Source organism: Accipiter gentilis, chromosome Z, assembly GCF_929443795.1.
Source record: "Accipiter gentilis chromosome Z, bAccGen1.1, whole genome shotgun sequence".
Taxonomy (NCBI): Eukaryota; Metazoa; Chordata; class Aves; order Accipitriformes; family Accipitridae; genus Astur; species Astur gentilis.
In genome coordinates this window covers 4382627-4402331 of record NC_064919.1, presented here as the reverse complement: position 1 = coordinate 4402331, position 19705 = coordinate 4382627, and the positions used below count along the sequence as shown (strand labels likewise).

At 37.8% G+C, this 19705-nt stretch overlaps 1 protein-coding gene across 1 annotated transcript in view; it reads left to right on the top strand.

Annotated features, from left to right (window-relative positions):
• The window catches only part of ADGRV1 (adhesion G protein-coupled receptor V1), a 284664-nt gene that overhangs the window by 80699 nt on the left and 184260 nt on the right, over positions 1–19705 (top strand). Inside the window, exons 55-70 of the mRNA XM_049794659.1 lie at positions 4702–4957; positions 6658–6866; positions 7600–7773; positions 8190–8372; positions 9177–9356; positions 10000–10164; positions 11537–11654; positions 12223–12346; positions 13516–13654; positions 13793–13978; positions 14311–14543; positions 15033–15181; positions 15281–15482; positions 15974–16193; positions 17348–17587; positions 19105–19254. Of these exons, the coding sequence (XP_049650616.1) occupies positions 4702–4957; positions 6658–6866; positions 7600–7773; positions 8190–8372; positions 9177–9356; positions 10000–10164; positions 11537–11654; positions 12223–12346; positions 13516–13654; positions 13793–13978; positions 14311–14543; positions 15033–15181; positions 15281–15482; positions 15974–16193; positions 17348–17587; positions 19105–19254 (2928 nt within the window). The remainder of the gene's footprint in view (positions 1–4701; positions 4958–6657; positions 6867–7599; positions 7774–8189; positions 8373–9176; positions 9357–9999; positions 10165–11536; positions 11655–12222; positions 12347–13515; positions 13655–13792; positions 13979–14310; positions 14544–15032; positions 15182–15280; positions 15483–15973; positions 16194–17347; positions 17588–19104; positions 19255–19705) is intronic.

Sequence of the window (19705 nt, the reverse complement as noted above, 5' to 3'; positions counted from 1 at the left end):
CCTTTGAATTTAAAAATGGCCCTTTGAATTTAAAAATAAGAAGAATATAAATAGACAAACCATTTCTCAATCATTTTATCTGGGGAAAAAAAATTAACAAAACTGTTGACTGGACATTTCTTCAATTGGCAGTGATTTTAATAAATATTATATGTTCATCATTCTTTTGACATATTTATATGTGGTGGGTTGACCTTGGCTGCCAGCCCCCCAAGTTGCTCTCTTACTCCCCCTCCTCAGCAAGACAGGGGAGAAAATAAGGTGGAAAATCATGAGATAAAGGCAGTTTAATAAGAAAAGCAAAAGCCATGCATGGAAACAAAGCAAAAAGTGGAATTTATTCAGTACTTCCCATCAGCAGACAGAAGTCCAGCCTCTTCCTGGACAGCAGATCCTCATTACATATAGCAGTTGCTTTGGAAGACAAATGTCATAACCACAAATAGTAATTTCTGTGTGTGTCCTCTCTACCTCCTTACCCTCAGCTTTTATTGCTGAGTGTGATAGATACTATGTGGTATGGAACATCCCTCTGGTGAGTTTGGGTTAGCTATCCTGGCTGTCTCCCCATCTAATCCCTTGCCCAGTCCCAACCTATGACACTGTGAGTGCACTGCTCAGCAGTAGCCAAAATGTTGCTGTGTTATCAATGCCATTTCAGCCACAATCCAAACCCAGTGCTATACAGGCTGCTGTGGGGAAAGTTAACTCCAGCCCAGCCAGACCCAATACGTTGCTGAAGAAAGGATGCTGAGCTGTCAGCAGTTTACTGATTCTGCTTCTTTTTAATCTTTGAGAGGATCTTAAGTGTGTTATGCAAGAAACCTCAGTGAAGACAGGTAATTTTGAATAATTTGGAAGGTATATAACAAAGGACAGTAAGTTGAACATGAGCCAGCTATGTGTGCATACTGGTCTGAGGCAGAGCATGGCCAGCAGGTTGAGGGAGGTGATCCCTCCCCTGTACTCAGCACTGGTTAGACACATCTGGAGAGCTGGGTCTAGTTCTGTGCTCCGCAGTACAAGAGACATGGGCATATTGGAGTGAGTCCAGCAAAGGGCCATGAACATGATGAACGGATTGGAGCATCTGACATATGGAAGGAGGCTCAGGGATGATCTTACAACTGTGTATAAATATGTGGGGTCAAGAGTAAAGAAGATGGAGGCAGATGCTTCTTGGCCATGTCCTGTGCCAGCAATGGACATGATACAGGAAATTACATTTAAAAATGAGTAACAAAACTTTACTGTAAGGGTGTTACACTGGATCAGGTTACCCAGAGAGATTGTGAAGTCTCTGTCCTTGGAGATATTCTAAACCTGGCTGGACATGGCCCTGAGCAGCCTGCTGTGGTTGAATTTGTTCTTAGCAGGGACAGTTGGACTAGGTGATCTCCAGAGGTCCCTTAAAACCTCAACCATTGTGTGATTCTCTGATAATGAAGATGTATGATCACTTTGAAACAACTGAGCTGTTTTGCCTGAAGTTGGAGTGTAGTTGTCATAAAGAGGTCTCAGCTTGAATGCCTGTTTATAAAGCAGCTATAGGTAGCTTGATTATACCAAACTAATTTGCACAGAATCATAGACTAATTTTCAATTGCGAATTTGGTCTCTCTGGTTATTATGCTTCTGATTGAGAATTATTTCTTGTTTTGTGGCCTGTGTTTCAAATTATTTTGCCACATTGCATTTTTCTCAAAGCATTTCTTCATGTCACCTGACTCTCTGGGTCTCATATTTTTTTCTGTGCACTTCTTTTATATATATATGCAGCCTGAGGAACAAACAGGAGCAACTGGAGGTCCATGCCCAGTCAGAAAGTTATGACATCATAGGAATAACTGAAACATAGTGGGACAACTCATATGACTAGAGGATTGTGGTGGATGGCTATAGGCTGTTTCCTAAAGGCAGGCAGGGAAGAAGACAAGGAACAGGAGTCATGCTCTATGTTAAGAAGAACCTAGAAAATATAGAATTGACTATGGTGATTGTGGAAGCTCTATCGAATGCCTCTGGGTCAAGATCAGAGGAGTTGTCTCCAAGGGGGGATCTAACAGTAGGCATTTGCTACTGACATTCAAACCAAGAAAATAAGGCCAATGAAGCAATATTTGAGTCACTTAAGCAAGCTTCAGGTTAACAGAACCTGGTTCTTACGGGTGATTTCAACTACTCAGACATTTGCTGGAAGGACAATACAGCAGCTCACATGTCATCCATCAAGTTCCTGGAATGTGTAGAGGACTGCTTCCTCATACAAATGTTAGATGTGCCAACCAGGAATGAGGCACTGCTGGACTTGCTACTCACAAACCAAGAAACCCTGCTTTGTAATATATATCTTGGTTAGTGATAGCCTTGGCTGCAGTGATCACCATATTGTGGAGTTTGGGGTCCTGCTGAGCATGCTGAAGGTTAATACTAAGACAAAGTTTTCAGATTTTAGAAGAGCAAACTTGGCTCGGTCAGAGCTCAGTTGGGAGGGGTTCCATGGGAAGCTTCCATGGACAATAAAGGAACTAGTGAGTTCTGGGAGTTTTTCAAGAACGCTCGACTGGAAGCAGAAAAACAGTTCATTCTCTTTAAAGGTAAGGGAAGTAGGTGGAGCAAAAGACCCCCCTTGGCTTAACTGTGAGCTTCTGAGTCTGCTCAAAACCAAAAGAGAAGTGACCCAGAGATGGAAAAGCAGACAAATACCCAGTGAGAACAAGGGCATTCCCAGGATGTGCAGAGATGTAGTTAGAAAAGCAGAAGCTCAGCTCAAATCAAAATTGGCCAGAGATGTCAAAAACCACAAGAAAGGATTCTTCTGGTATGTAAACAACAAGCAGAAACAGAAGGAAAATATTAGTCTGCTGTTAAACAGGAGAGGTGAATTAGTCACCACCAACACTGAAAAGGCAGAGGTTTTCAACACTTTCTTCACCTCTGTCTTTAACAGCACTGTTGGGCCCCAGGCCTTGGGAACAAAAATCCAGGTTTATGCAAATACAGACACAGTGTTGGTGAAGGAAGAGTTGGTATGTGAACTACTACAGGAGCTAGACACCTACAAATCAAGGGGCCATGACATTATCCACCCGAGGGTGCTGAGAGAGCTGGCTGGCATCGTTGCGAGGCTGCTCTCCATAATCTTTGAGAAGTTGTGGAGGTTGGGGAATGTCCCAGAAGACTGGAAGGCTAATGTCACCCCTACCTACAAGAAAGGCTTAAAGGAGGATCCAGGAGGCTATAGGCCCATCAGTCTTGCTTCAATTCCTGCAAAAGTTATGGAATGGATGTTCCTGGGGGATATCACAAATGAAAAGAAGCACATGATTGGGAAAAGCCAGCACAGATTCACCAAAGGCAAATTGTGCTTGACAAATCTGATTGCCTTCTATGACAACCTGCTCGGTTGATGTGGGGCAAGCAGTGGACATTGTCTAGTGGGATTTTTCCAAGGCTTTCAGTACAGTTTCCCACAGCCTCCTCCTGCAGAAACGGATGTGTTATGGTCTAGAAAAGTGGTCCATGTGGTGGGTGGGGAACTGGCTGACAGCCCACACCCAAAGAGTGGTGGTAAGTAGTTCCTTTTCAAAATGATCCCCCCAGGGATCAGTATTGGACCCAATGCTCTTTAGTGTCTTCATAAGCGGTCTGAGTGATGGGATCAAGTGTAGCCTGATAAAGTTTGCTGATGATACCAAACTGAGTGGGACAGTAGACACTTTGGAAGGGAGAGCCACCCTGCAGGATAGGCTGGAAGAGTGGGCTAACAAGAACCTTAGGAAGTTCAACAAGGACAAGCGTAAGGTCTTGCACTTGGAAAAACATAATGCAGGAGTGCAGTACAGGCTGGGATCTACCTGGCTGGGGAGCAGCTCTGTGGAAAGGGACCTGGGGGTCCTGGTGGACAACAAGCTCAGTATGAGTGAAGAGTGTGCTGCTGCGGCAAAGCAAGCCAACAGGATGCTGGGTTGCATCAACAAGGACGTCACCAGCAGAGAGAAAGAAGTCATTACCCCCCTCTACTCAGCGCTTGCAAGGCCACACCTGCAATACTTTGTTCATTTTGGTCCCTGCTGTGCAAAAAGGTTGTGGACAGGCTGCAGAGGGTCCAGAGAAGGGCCACAAAGATGAGCAAAGGACTGGGAAGCCTGCCCTATGAGGAAAGGCTGAGAGAACTGGGTTTGTTCAGCCTTGAGAAAAGAAGGCTTAGGGAAGACCTTATTGTCATGTTCCAATATTTAAAGGGTGGCTACAAAGAAGATGTTTTTTTACAAGGAGTCACATGGAAAAGACAGGGGTCATGGGTACAAGTTACTCCTGGGGAGATTCTGATTGCACACAAAAGGAAAATTTTTCACAATGAGAACAATCAGCCATTGGAATAATCTCCCCAGGGAAGTGGTGGATTCCCCAACATCAGACGCTTTTAAGAGTCAGCTGGACAGGGTGCTGGGCCATCTTGTCTGACCCTGCTTTTGCCAAGAAAGGTTGACCAGATGATCCTTGAGGTCCCTTCCAACCTGGTATTCTATGACTCTATGACCGATTCTATGATTCTGTGATATGTACATGTATATGAATATGTGTGTATATATGTGTGTGTGTATATATTTTTTTTAATTGATAGAGTTTTACAGAATAAAACAGTTGGTATAACAGCATTGAGAAGAAACTTTTTTTTCCCTCCCTCTAAAACTTTAGATTACATTTTCAGAAGGACAGGCCCTGTCCACAATCACCCTGACAATTCTTGCAGACAGTGTTGCAGAGCTTTCAGAGACCGTGGAAATCACACTTACCCATGTTACCACTGTGGGTGTTGAGGATACCACAAAAGGAGCTGTGATCGATGCCAAAAGAGCAAAAGCTGTACTCACCATTTTACCCAGTGACTCTCCACATGGTGTGATTGGGTGGCATATGGAGTCTCTCTTTGTTAAAGTCACAGAGCCAGAAGGTAAGTCTGTTTCTTGATTCTTAAGGAAAAAAAGAAATGTTTTTTCAAAATCACCGTTGTTGGAGCTGTAACATTGGTGTTATATATACATATATATATGTAAATATATATATATTTCATATATATATCTCTCAGCATTTTTCTATTAAAAAATCATAGCAGAAATATCCTTCACAATATGTAATTATGCTATTTCATACTTACATTTTATGCTGTATTTCACATTGCATATATCAACATTATCCAGTCATTTTTGTTTAGGGGGTGAGCTATTAAAATCTTGCCATCTTGTGTTGCAAATCACCAATATGTAAAATACTTCTGTTGAGATAAAAAGCCCAACTTGCCCATTTAATGGGATTAATATATTGTCTAAAATAACTTACATAGAAAGACTTTCCTCAGGAATTGGGTCAAAAAGTAAAGCTTTTTGTTCAGTGGGATAGGGGAAGGAAGGAAGGAGAGCAAGAGTGAATTCAATTTCAAGGAAACTGAATTGGGGTTTTTCTGCTTGCCAGCTGTGTGTTTGATTGGTTTTCCTTCCAGGCACCAATTGAAATTGTAAAGGATCTGCCAGGCAGTTGGCCAGAGGCAGGCTGCCACAGTGCTCAGGCTCCCGAGCTAGGCAGCTGATTGCTCTGGCATCCTCTACAGCCTGGTGGTTTTCCAGCAGCTGCCTGATGGGCTATTCATACTTCAAAAGCCCAATTGAGATTTCCTGGCAAGTTAACATTCCACCCGCATTGACAAATAAAATTTATGAAAAATACATTTTCCATCAGAATATTGTTGCAGATAAAACCTCCTCACCCATTCTATTTTAAAGTGAACTAGTGTTGCCCCTTTCTTAGCACCTGAAGGTACTATGAAGGGATTGTGTTGGTTACTTACATACACACACACACACACACACGTGCATTATAAATGTTTATGCTTTGAAGTTAGGATTCAAAGCATGTTCTTAGGTTTCATTTCTTGCACTGTTTTTATTCCAATCTATAAATGTTGTATTTTTCATAAATTATATACAGGTGCTAACTGTGAAGTAGTATCCAGTTAATACAACTAACAGAAACTGGTCTGAAGTACAAAGCCCGTTGCGTTTTATCTGTTTCTATTTTCCAGTCATAATTCCAGCACACTTAGGCAAATGCTGTGTTTGGTGGTTTATTGGACAAAATTGCAAATCTGCTTTCCCAAAAGGGATCTGAACCTGACAGATAGAAGTGTATCTCATTTTCTTCAAAATTTGAGTTAAGGAAATGTAAAATTTACAGCCAGAGTGACTGCCTCCAATGCTGCTTTCTGTATTGGAATCAGTAGTGATTTCCTGGGCATGTAAAGGCCAGGCAAAATAGTGAGATGGGAGTTTTGAAGGAAAACTGAATAAAAATGTCAATGTTGATCTAACAGTTTATGTAGTAAACATTTAAAACTGTAAATATTCCAGACTTTATTAGTCCTCTAGATCCAGTTTTAAAATGGATTTCCAGATGTACACACTTTGTGTTGTGTGTGTTTATACCACTTGTATGTGCTTATTTGCCCGAGTCATTGAATTATCCAAGTATTGTTGTGTGGCTAGGCAGAATTGTAGTGGGCTCTAGCAAGCAGCTCCAGTACAATTAGGTGCGCTGAAAATCAAGGAGGGCAAGGGTTGAAACAATCATGTCTTGATTTTTTTCCCTTCCTTGTTATAGGGCAAGTGAATTCAACTACTCTTACTTTACAAATTGTTCGAGAACAAGGGTTTGTTGGAGAGATTGCAGTTCAGCTGAGTGCCGCGCCTAACTTTGAACTCCCCCTCTCCAAACAAGCAACAGAGAATGAGGATTATATTCTGGAAAAGACGACAATCATTATGGCAGAGAATGCAACAATAACTTCTGTCACAGTCACAATTTTGCCTGTGAGTAGTCTAACAACAACTTTAGCTAATAATGTCTTTTAAGGAAAGGGAAAATGGTACTGTTTCTATACCAGAAGTAGGATTTAGCATTCTAGAAATGGCTAAGGTGGGATTCTTGCCTTGTCAGATGGTTGTATATCAGTAGAAATTGCAGCCATCACTTTCAAAAAAATTCGAGTACTCATGACTGGGAATGAACCAAATTATTTGTTTTGTTGTAGTCTCAAAATTAATGTATAATAATGACAAATGAAAAAATTATAAATGTCTTAGGTGCTTGCTGGCTTTTCAACTTGTTGCAGGTTTTTACAGAGGATTTATTTTACTTCACATGCCCCTTAAGAGATTTGTTCTGTAGTTCAGGAAATGTTAATTTTTCACAAAAAAATGTATATTATTTAAATATATTCAGAATGGAGGTATTGCTTTTCAAGTTCTGGCTTAGTTTCCAAAATCTAGCCACCCTTCTTATAGATCGGAGAAACAAGTGACAGCCAGCAATATTTTCCACCATTCTTATAGATCTGGAATCTGACTGCCAACTTCAGTTTCTAAAGCTCAGCAAAGGTAGTCTTTTTCACCTTTCATATGGTGTGAAGCAAGGGATTGGTTATATGGTCCCAAATGCTGAGAATTTTTGAACAGTAAGCAACCTACAAGTAGTCAGCTTCCGGCACGTATTATAAGTTAGAGTGTTTTATTGAAAAAGTGACATTTAAAAATATATTTGCAGGACAATGTTCCAGAGTTACAGGAAGGATTTATAATCAATATTACTGATGTGCAACTGGTCGATTCTCCTACTGGAGGTCAGCCAAGTGTGAAGAGGCTTGGGTTAGAAATAGCTGAAATAACAATTGAAGAAAATGATGATGCCAGAGGAGTATTTAGTTTCAACGTTACAAAGGTAAGTATATCTGAATGAAAAATATTTAAAGCAGCATTCCAGCCAGAGAGTCTGTGTTTCCAGACCAGTCTTTGTAGTGTTCTAATAAGGTTTATGACACTAAATTGTTCTGGATAAAAAGGCCAGATACCAGACAAACAATTCCTTCTTAAAAGGTTCTTCACAATTAATATATGAAATTTATCAGGGTGCTGGCAGTGCTAAAACTGGTGTCATAGAATATTCTGAAAGGGACTTCAGGAGGTCACCTAATCCAGACTTCTGTTCAGAGCAAGATCAATGCTAAATTCAGACCAATTTACAAGTGCTTATGTATTTCGTTATTTATCATTTATTTTTACCTGCTAGTCAATATGCTAGGTAGGGGGGCGGGGAAGGTTGTTGTGACATTTGCCAGTTTTTTGTTGAATTTACAGGATATAACTGGAGCTGTTGCTGGTTATGAGGTACCACCACCACAGAATATACTGAAACTTCCAGTTGTTCGCCAGGCTGGGAGGTTTGGATCAGCGACTCTGTATTGGGAAGCCATTCATTCAACTGCTAGCTTTGAAGACTTCACACCATCATTTGGAAACCTTACATTTGCTGATGGGCAGGTATGCACTTGCTGAAAGTTTAGCTGTCTCTCGGTCACCAGCTTAAGAGTTTCTCATGTTTTCTTCCAGCAGAATTTGCATCTTTTTACTGAAAACATTTTATTTATAGCCTTATGTATGTGAATGATGCTCCCAATTTCAGTTCTTTAACATGGAAAAGCAGAATGTTCATAAGCATTGACCAAATACTGTTGTATGCCTTTGGTACCTCCACAAGTGAAGACATAATTTCTAATAATGAAGCCTGTTACACTGAAAATTTGTAACATAAACTCTTTTATCTATAAATTCCCAGAATAAGCCTGTATATTTTCTTAGCTGTGTTCTACTTGTAGTTTTAAATTTCATGCTGCCCCTGACAATACTTAGTGTACAGAAAGGGTTTTGATTTCAAGTGAACAGAACTGGTTAAATTTCATGCTGCCCCTGACAATACTTAGTGTACAGAAAGGGTTTTGATTTCAAGTGAACAGAACTGGTCTTTGGCAAATAGAAGGATATACTTTATGAGCAGAAATTTGGCTCAAGTATGATATTGTCTACCTGCACTTTCTACAGAGTACCAAAGCAGAACAGTCTGCTGTTTTTAACATACAAGATTTACAATGATGGATTTAAAAACCATTCTTGAAATTTTGTTATTTCATTATAAATATACACATATGATAAGAAATAAGCACAACTGAACAATGTGTGTTTATCTATTATTAATGTACCTATTTTAAATTTCTTTTTTTTCCAAGCAATTCACAAAATATTATAAATGAAACTTTGTTGCTCTTATTTTTTGAACAATTTCTGCAGGCTACAGGAGAAATAGAAATTACAATCATAGATGACAGTGAAGTTGAATTCCTTGAGATATTCAAGATTGCCCTGGTGAGGGTAACAGGTGGTGCAAGACTTGGGGATGATACCCTGGTAACTGTTGCTATTCCACCAAATGATTCCCCTGTTGGAGTATTTGGGTTTGAAGAAAAGAATGTGAGTTTGATTTGGATTGCACTCTTTTCTATTAAAGCTGGATAGTGGGTTTGTGTCACTAACACATAGCTGATTTTGGTAAGCCTTCATTGCAGTGGAAGACATGACTCCATTGAAAGGCATATTAGTGCTTGTCTTCATCTAGCTGTGTAGGATGGTAACAACAATGAAAGTACTGCTGCATAGATGTAGATTTCTGCATGACTGAATCAATTTAATTCAGTATACTAACAGTTCAGGACGTATCAGGTAGAATTTTTGGTATCTGTTGAATGTTAAAATGGTTTTGTAATACTGTGTATTACTGAAAGTAAATTTTGGAAAGAAATTACGAAACATATCTCATCTTAGTCCTTGCCAGTGAATGATTCTTCTGCTCTCCATTTTGCTGGTGCTGTGCCTGCTTGTGACTCATTGTCTGTAATTGTTATGAATCATAGGGCATACAAAAATAACATGAGTGAATAATCTTTGCTAGCAGAATTCAACACATTTCTTACATCTATTATCTTCCTGTTGATGTTCATTCACTCTTGCCCTTATTTACGTTGTCATTGATTATATTTTTTATTGTTTATCTCAAGTCAGAATCAATGCCTTTTGCTACAGCCTTTCCTACTTCCTCCTTCTCTTTCTTCATCAGGTAACAGTGAAGGAACCTCAGACACCTGATGACTCTGCTGCAGTTGTATTGCTCACTGTAAGTCGAAGTGAAGGAGGACGAGGAGCCGTTAAAGTGCTATGGATTCTTGAGGAAGCAGCCAGATATGATCTGACCCCTCTGAATGGTACCCTTTACTTCAATGAGGTATTTCTGATATTGAACTAAATTATTTACTGTTGGATTTATAAATACTTTCTTCTTCTTCTTATGTGTGTTTGCATGGTTGTTGTTATGTGTTTATAAAAGTAGGGGGTTACCAAGTATTATAACACTAGAAAAAGGCCAGTTTGAACTGGTGGGGTTAACAGTATGCAGTGTTTTTTTCAAACAGAAAAGGAGAGCTGACATGCTCCTTTTAAGGCAGCATAATGTAATCATCAGGAAGATAGACTCTTCACATCTGAATTGTTTTTACAATTAAGAAAGAGGAACAAAAATGTACTGAATATGAAGAATGATTACAGAAACATTTATTCTATTGCAGTATCAGACGACTGAAAAGGAAAATTGATATTGAAAGGGTGAGAAGGTTAAATGAATGCTCAAAATTTGCAGGTTTTAAAAAATAATGTATAAAACACCCTGGTGACTTTCAAACTGGACAGTGTTATTTGATTTCTTTTTCATAGCAAGTTAAAACTCTGAAGTAGGAGCTGCAATATTGGATATCGTCAAGCTCTTGTTGTTATCTTAATATTGTTCTTTTACAGTCTACTAAAAATATTTAATGAAGAAAAGTGTTTTAACATAAAGTATAATCTATCCTGTCTGTACAAGGCTATTTTGTATTAAATAAATAGGCATACCGTCTGGGTTTTTTTTACTTTTAATCAGCTGCAAAATAGCTTTTTTGGTAAGACCACCAGTATTTGGCAAAGTTTTGCTATCTTTTTGGTATCCTTTGTCTACTGGTAGGCCCGAACATTGTTTTTTATTCCTGAAATTCTTCTGTATGCATACGTGTAAGCATACAAGTATGTATGCACGGTGTACTAAAGTTATACGATATATACATACTTTTTTCCTATGTTCTTATTTTAAGCATTTGCTACTGCCCACTGACAAAAATGTGGATTAGACAGGAATTTGCTATGACCTAATATAGCTAATCTTAATAATGTTAATCTTTAGAATGTATGTATTCTATTGAATATACACTTTATGATGGAAAAGATTTTGTATAGAAAGTTTCCTCTAAGTTGAAAACTTCTATGTGAAAACAATTTCAAAATTATTTCAATCATTCAGTTGAAAATAGCCAGGGTATTTTTGGGGTGGCACACAATGTTTGAGAGTTGATTTTTCCTATTTATTAATCTGTAAGAAAACATTTCAGCCAGAACAGAAGTGTCATATTTAAAAAATATTACAGAATATATGAAGCATATGCATGGTTAACACTTGATTTGTTAAAGAAAAAAACTTTTTTATAATACCATATTTTGTTTAGTTTCACTTAATGTGTATCTCTCTCTCTCTCTCTCTCTCTCTGTCTTCTGATCTTTACATGATGCAGACTGAATCCCAGAAGCTGATTGTTTTACATGCAGTACAAGATGGTCTACTGGAGGGGAATGAAACCTTTACCATTCAACTAGTCTCTACTGGTGATGCAGAGATATCCCCTTTAAATGGTAAAGAATTAATTCATTACAGTCTATTTTGAGACATTTCATATAAGAATTCTAGTAAGTCTGTTCATATTGTTTTAGTCTGCAGTGCTTATGTATTTTGTGTGCAGCTAGTTGGTAGCTGTTTTAACTGTCAGCCTTTTTCCCTAAGTTGTTTCCTTGTCTGAAGAAATCAAGGAGACTTTTAGATCATAATTTTTAATTCTAAATTAATTGCTGGTGTAGACTTTTGTGTTCAGATAGTTAACATTGTCCATATAGAATTCTTTAACAAAAAGAAGCAAAAACCAAAACCAGGTTCAGACCTGTAAGAATTGTAGAATAATTTCGTTTGTAAGGGACCATCCAGGGGGGACATCTAGTTGAAAACCTTGCTCAAGGAACAGGAGACTTCACAATTAAATCAGGTTGCTGAGTGCCTTGTCCACTTAAATACTGAATATCTCCAAGGATGGGAATTCCATGGGCTCTCTGGGAAGGCAGTGCTTAACCACTCATGTCACAAAATTTACAAAAGTTACCTCATTAGTTACATTTTCATTTACCGTGAGAAGCTTTGTTCTGTTCATAGGTGTGGCAACCATCATTATTGTGGGTGATGAAGGAGCTTCTGGGGTAGTTGGGATAGCCCATTCATCCAAGCATGTTCTGATTGGAGAACCTTCAGGAAATTATAATGGAACTGCTCTTATTAGGTGGGTACATCACTCATTTTTCCAAAGGAAGGGCAGCAACTCAGTTTCAAAAGCTGTGAGACTCCACATTTGGCAAGAATTTCTTGAATGCTGCATTTCATTATCAGTTCTAAAATCAGAACTATTTTTAAAATTAGATGCTTGTTTTTAAAGAAGGGCAGAAGATACTATGTATGTGTCTTTTCAGTATTACTGGGGAGCTCTAAATATTCATCTCAGTCCTCCAGTTTTTTACACCGTTGATGCATTAAAGGGAAGAGGATTGTAATCAAGGGAAAGGGGGAAGGGAATCAATGACTAAAAACCCTTTGAAGATGCTTTTTGCTTTTCAGGGTTCGGTTCAGGATTGGTGCCTGAACTGTATTTCAGTATATTGCTGTGATGGCTAGCAGAACCAAAGGGTTTTTAGTTGAAACAAGATGAAATTATTTCACTGCATTCAGTCAACTGAAAACAAGATGAAGAAATGGAGGTTACCATACCTTCTAAGGGTATTGTAAAAAACAATGATAACACTTTCCCTTGGTGAACCAGCAAATATAAGCAACAGAACAGCTTCTCATGCTGCCCTGAGAAGCCCAAAAGACAAAGTGACACTTCGTGCAGCAGTAGTTGATCATGTAGTAGATCATGTTAGGTATAGACAAATTTTTGCCATGATTTAGTTCATCAAGGCTGATGGCATGAGTAGGATTAGGCTCTAGGTTTTTAGACAAGCAGCAGACAGAACATTTCTCAAGCAACCTTAGAGTAGTATTCTAGTGTTCTTCTGCCTTAAAACCCAAATTGCCTCTGGGCATTATCCTTAAGTCCTATTTCCCTTCTGTTTGTCACGTTTATCTCCTGAAAAGCAAAATGGAACCAAGAGTGCCTAGTTTTCAGCCCCAACCTTTGGGCTATTTGTGCAAAAAACCTTTAAAGCTCGCTCTGTAAAAACACAGATCAAGATGCCTCCCAACACAGGGAAATTAAACAGAACTGCAGAAATGTTATTGCCCTGAAGAGGAAATTGTAAAGATCTTAATAGTGACTTAATACATTAAAACTCAAGCTTCATGGTGCTGATAACATCTTTCATGCACAACAATATGGTATACTGTCTGTCTCTGGATTGGATATCAAATATTAAAGGTAGAAAATGAAATCTGAGTTTGTGTTCTTACCTGCAGCTTGATACGTGGCCCAGGGATTTTTGGTGAGATCACAATATATTGGAATATAACACCTCCTCATCATACAGAATTTATTGAGACATCGGGGACCTTGACAATGCGAGATAGGCAGTCTGCAGCAGTTGTTCTAATACAGGTATATGAGAGATTTAACACCAGTAGCTATTACAAGTACTTCCTTTTATTTAGCTGGTGTCTTGGTTAGAAACTAGTTATACCTCTTTCCCTGGAAATGGTTTAACTCCTTTTAGCTTTCATTGATTCTTCTCTGTAGGCTGTAGATGACAACCGACCTGAGGAGAAGCATTACTACCAGTTTCAACTAACTGGAGTCAGTGATGGAGGACTCATAAATGAGTCTAGCAGCACAGCAAATATTACCATGGCCGCCAGTGATTTTCCATATGGAGAGTTTACATTTTCACGTGAACTATTGCAAACAACAGAAGAAGAAAAATGGGTATTAGATTAAAATTCCTTCTTATGTAAAATATTGATAGATACCAATATTGTTGCTATATTTATGCTTAGCTTTAGGGGAAAAAAAAAAATAATCAAAGATTTATTCTGCATTTATTGTAGCACAGTCTCCAGAATGGCTGTATGAGGCTTTTGGAGTTTTTTAATGCTCTAAGAAAGAAGGCTATCTGCTAAGTTACATGTACTCTGTACTTATTAAAGCAAATTGTTACCTGGCAAAACCATTGAAAAGAAGCCTTTAGAAGTCTCCTAAAGGCAATTGTAACAGAAAAACAAAGCCATTTTTTAAAGAAAATGTCCTCTTTCCCTCAGGTTAACATCACTGTTGTGCGTTCCAGGGGATCTTATGGCAAAGTGCGTCTTTGCTTTCAGATAATAAATGGAACTGCAGAGGAGGGAATTGATTTCACTCTCACAGTAAGGGAATTGTTGTTTGAACCACATGAGGAGAGTAAAATGATTTGGATTGAAATTCATGATGATGACTTTCCTGAAGGTCCTGAAGACTTTTCAGTGATGATTAGTGAAGTGGAACTCCAAGGAAGGTAAAGATAAAATTCCCAGTTGATTGATTACAAGAAGAAGAACAAACTATATTTGGAATCTGATCTACCTGCATAAAGTTACCATTGGATTTCAGCTGTTTTACTATAAAATTTCATAAGACAACTATAATAGTAATCATAATAGAAATTGGATTTATGGGGAACCCAATTCTTTTAACATTAGTATAAAGATTTTGCTGATTAAGATTTATTAAAGCTAAAAGTCCATACATTACATACAAATTGTCAAGTTGCATGAAATTCAAATAAGAAAATAAAATGAGAAAGAAAAAAATAAAAATACATATTTCTGTGAATAAACTACTATTTTTGCATATGTAATAGTTTGAAAAAAGTGTAACCAAAAAGCCTTCAGTGATAGGTATCAAAAGATAAAAGTATTTGTGGTAATTGACAAGTTGTCATACCTGAATCTTAATACTTGCATGAGAATTTTTTGTGTAATTTTCTTTTTTATGTTCTTGCAAGTGGATTTGACTTTACCATAAAAGAAAATGGTCTACAGATGGATCAACCTCCAATAATAGGAAATATCTCCACAGTGAGAGTCACTATAGCAAAAAGTGATAATGCAGAAGGCATCATAGAATTTGATCCACGGTATATCCTTCTACAGGGTAAGTTTACCTTAAGTTTTTGCTGTGATTTAGAAGATAAGTCTGTGGCTATAGGATAAATTTTGAAATAAAATAACTTTTTCTCAATTATTCTTGCAGTGGAAGAGGATGCTGGATTAATCATGATTCCTGTTGTGAGAAAGCATGGAACTTATGGCTATGTAACAGCTGATTTTCTTTCTCGAAGTATTTCTGCACTTCCCAATGGTGTTGACTATGTTGTCCATAATACTTCTGTCATTTTTTATCATGGCCAGAATGAGACTTTTGTTTATATCTCTATTATAGATGATGAAGAAAGGTAATGAATTTTTTAGATATTTATTCACTAATTTACTTCTGAGAAATCCTTTTTTAGCATGTGCAGTATGCCTGTGTGTAGAATTGGAATTGAAAAGCAAATTTCTGCAGTGCTGAAAAATCATCTAAATTTAAAGGCAGAAAAAAGAAGCTATTGTGAGAGTTTCATAGTTCCTGTTAAATTTTATGCAAACAAATACTCTTTTAAAATTAGATTATCAGAAATTTTGGGTGTTTATAGTACTTCCGTGAATAATAGAATATTTTGCCTTTTTTAAAAAAATTTAACGCCAGGAGAAGATAGAACGTTATTTTTATTTCAGATATTACCTTTCTATGCAAATGGGAGGAATCTTGTACTGTGTGCTTACAGAGATGATTTCTGTATACCTTTAAACAGATCCAGTTGGATGCATGATTGAATTGCTAGTATAGTTTTAATTATTTTTTGTCTCAGATATCACAGAACCTCTTTTTTCTTTTTCCATGCAGTGAATTTGCAGAGCAATTTGAAATCCAGCTGACAGGAGCCACTGGCGGAGCAGTCCTTGGGCTCCACCTAGTGAGCCACGTCACTATTGCTAAAAGTGACTCCCCCCAGGGCATCGTCCGATTTCTCAACCAAAGTCGAATTATTCTTCCCAATCCTGATAGACCCACGGCAGTGTCCCTGGTGCTGGAAAGGACTGGAAGATTGTTAGGGGAGACAGAGGTGGGCCCTGGCTGTCAAAGACTGAATGCTTTCCAGTGACTAGGTCAAAAAGCTGCTGCGTTTTCCTTCAAGAGCTTCTTTGTGATTGACTTCTAATAGGATGATTGCAGCTTTTCATTAAGCATGAATTGCATATAGTTGCAGTATAACAGAAAATATTGCTACCCTTTTAATCTTCTCTTTCTCCTCCTGCTTTCTTTCTTTTATTATCATCTGATTTAACTTGTTTTGAACTAGCTCCTAATCCCATTGAAAATATGGTTAATTTTATGCACCACCATTAATTTAATTTAATTCAGTGGAATTACTTCCTAAAGCTGGTCAAAATTTTTGAAGTAAATATTGAGAGTTTTCTAGATTTTTTTCTTTACTCTCTACAGAAAAGTGACAAAGTGAAGGTATAAATATGAACTAAGGCAGGCCTTTCACAGTCCTGGCAAATGACTGGAAGATTGGAAGTAAAGGCCATCAGCTCCTCCTCCCCCCCATATAAAAAAATGCCTTGGCCTTCTTTGACTTTTTCTAGAAGTCATCTGAGAAAAGTGGAGAACAATTAAAATGGCCAAAATAATGATTTTAAAGTGGTGAATATGACCTCCTCAAAAGCAATCTAATTTGTGGGAAATTTTGAAAATACTCTAGCTTTTAATTAGGTTGAAGAAGTATGAATCGTCACTTGAGGGATTAAAACCTTTTATTTCAGTCTCTTAAGAAAATATTTGTCATTTTCTGTCTTGATATCATACTTCACAGGGAATGGTTTTGGTCATGAGTACTCATTTGGGGAGCTTCACAAAACAGATTATGAAAGGGAGAGAAATGGTAACTGGTCTGTGTGTTTCCTGTTATGTGCTAAAGAAATCTTGGTTTTTCTTCTATTACTAATATCTAGAATTTCATAAACTGGCATTGTGGCTAACTAACACATCAAAATTTTCACTTGTAATTTGTCATGTCTGTTTTTCCAAAGGATTATATATTTTCACACATAGAATTATTTATGAATATTTTGTATTCTGTATTAACAGCAAAGATTTAAACATAGCTGGTTACCAGATACAAGAATTTTTATGTCACTTGTGGTACTATGTCATTTCTGCCCCTGGGAGGCTATTATATCACTAGTCTAAATCTGAAACGGATATCTTCCACAGATTAATTGGGACATCTTGGGACCCAATTCGGAAGAGGTTTTATCTCCCCTGAATAGTGACATTGGTGACCCTGTGAATGGATCATTCTATTTTGGAGAAGGAGAAGGAGGTCTGAGAGCTATTAATCTACAAATCTATCCTCATGAAGAAGTTGAGGTTCAGGAGATCTTCATTGTTAGACTGAGCCTTATGAAAGGTGAAACAGAAATAGATCCTAAGGCAAACAACATTACACTAATCGTAAGTCATTATTGCTTTTCTTTCTTCTGAGATCTCTGTTGGCTTTGGTATCTACCCTGCAAGGCTTTTAAAAATTAATAATTATTGCATAGTTTGTAATTTGGTTTTTTTTGTCCCTTGTACTACTTAGGTGCATTGTTACAGCTTCACTTGTTAAAAAAGAAGGCAAAGAATTAGTCAGTAAAACTTGGTATATAACTCCTGACCTGGCCCTCTTATTTGCAGACTTCTGTGGTTCTCTTTGGAGAGAGCATGGATTGGGTCCTCATTTCTAAATGTCTGTTTGTTGTTCATCCCTTTGTAACCTCTTCTTCTGCTCCAGCTATCATATATAAAAGAAAGGAGAGAACTGACTATTGCAGAGCAGGACAAATGCAAAAATTTGTGGGAGAAGGTGGAGGGAGCTGGCAAAGATAAATTATTGCTCTAGGGATACGGCAACTAAGGAAATATTTAAAAGGCTTTTATAAGAAGCCCACAAAACAATAAATCTTTCCTAGAAACTGGATTTTTTTTTTTTTTTCTGGTCTGTGGAGTTGATGGAATTAGCTCCTATTTCCACAGACTCCTCAATTTCTCCTTCAGGGACCTAGGTTTATTCCTTGGACTTGAATATCCCACCCTGCACGCCAATGAATTGGCTTCTCAGTAGGCACTCGTGTTACAACTCAGTTGTAATTCAGTTCACCATGAACACTTGTTGCAGCTAGTGATTCACACAGAGATGTGGGTGAGCTCTATCCCAGAGGGCTGGGTTTGCAAACTGGTAGTGTTAGAAGAGTTTCTGGACACTAGCCCAAGGTGCCTGAGCGTTTCCTACTTTAATATCAGAATATTCAAATAGAGCATTTGAAATAAAACTGTCCTTTTCTTCCTTGGATAGTGCTGAAAACCTGAAAAGAGGGCATTCATACTTTCTCTGCTGTCTCTTGTATCTGTGGGATATCTTTTCCAAATCCTTTTAGATTTACTCTCTGAACTGTGTTTAGACCATTTATAATTTACAAGTTGTTTACAGCTGAGTGGGGTTCAACTCAGTGAAGAGAATAATTGCAATTGCCTGAATTTGCTTACATATAACGCATTTATTAATCCAAGCCTGAAAACTTTCTGTATTTATTGGCAACATCATATTGATTCCTGTTCAGTTTAGAACCTGCTTAAACTTATTTATGTATCATTTTAGGATTTTCTCACAAAAGAGCAAGTTACCTATAGATATCGTATAACAGTCTTGCTTTGTGTGCGTGTTTGTGTGTGTGTGCACATGGGCTTGATATCACTCCCTTGTGATACCTTGATGGTCCTGCCTGCTAGGTTGGGTTTTTTTATTCTCTCATTCTCAGTTGGAACTACTAATGTACTGTTGAACCTTCCTAAGAGGGGAAAACTCAGCAGGAAGAACTAATAAATATGTGCCCTGTAGCATCTAGCAATGAAAATCTCAATGGTTTGAACAAGAATACAACTCACTCTGCAGTTCTGATTTTTTGTTTGTTTGTTTACTTTTTTTATAGATACAGAAGTTTGGTGATCCCAATGGAATTGTACAGTTTGCTCCTGAATCATTAACTGAGAATAACTATACAGAACCCTCAGCAGTGGAAGGGCCACAAAGTATTACACTGTTTGTCAGACGAATTCAGGGCACTCTGGGAAACATAACGGTATTCTCACTCTTTTCCTAATAAACAGTATAATTTGAAATCATCCTCAGTATCAATGTATGGAGGAATATTTTTTGTGTGCCTTTCAATTGCTTGTTTCTCAAATTAATTTTTGAAATGTTGCCTTTTGGACTGAATTTAGCAAGGACTCAGTCCTAGTACTTGTGGTTTGGAGATTCAGATTCAGCCTCCTCTGGTCAGGAAAAAAAAAGAAAAACAGTACTGCAGTGCTTTTCTCTCTCCCTCTCTCCCTTTCCCCCTGTGCTTTTGATGGGAGAACAGAACAGAGCATAGTTACATAGTGAACTTTCTTTGAGATCATCACAATTTGCTTTTTTCTAGGCGTACTTAAAGGTAAGAATCAGACTATTTTGAACCATCACTCACATTGGTTTTTACCTAAAGTTGTTTAGAAGTCAGAATTTTAACAATTATTCATTTCATTAAAAAT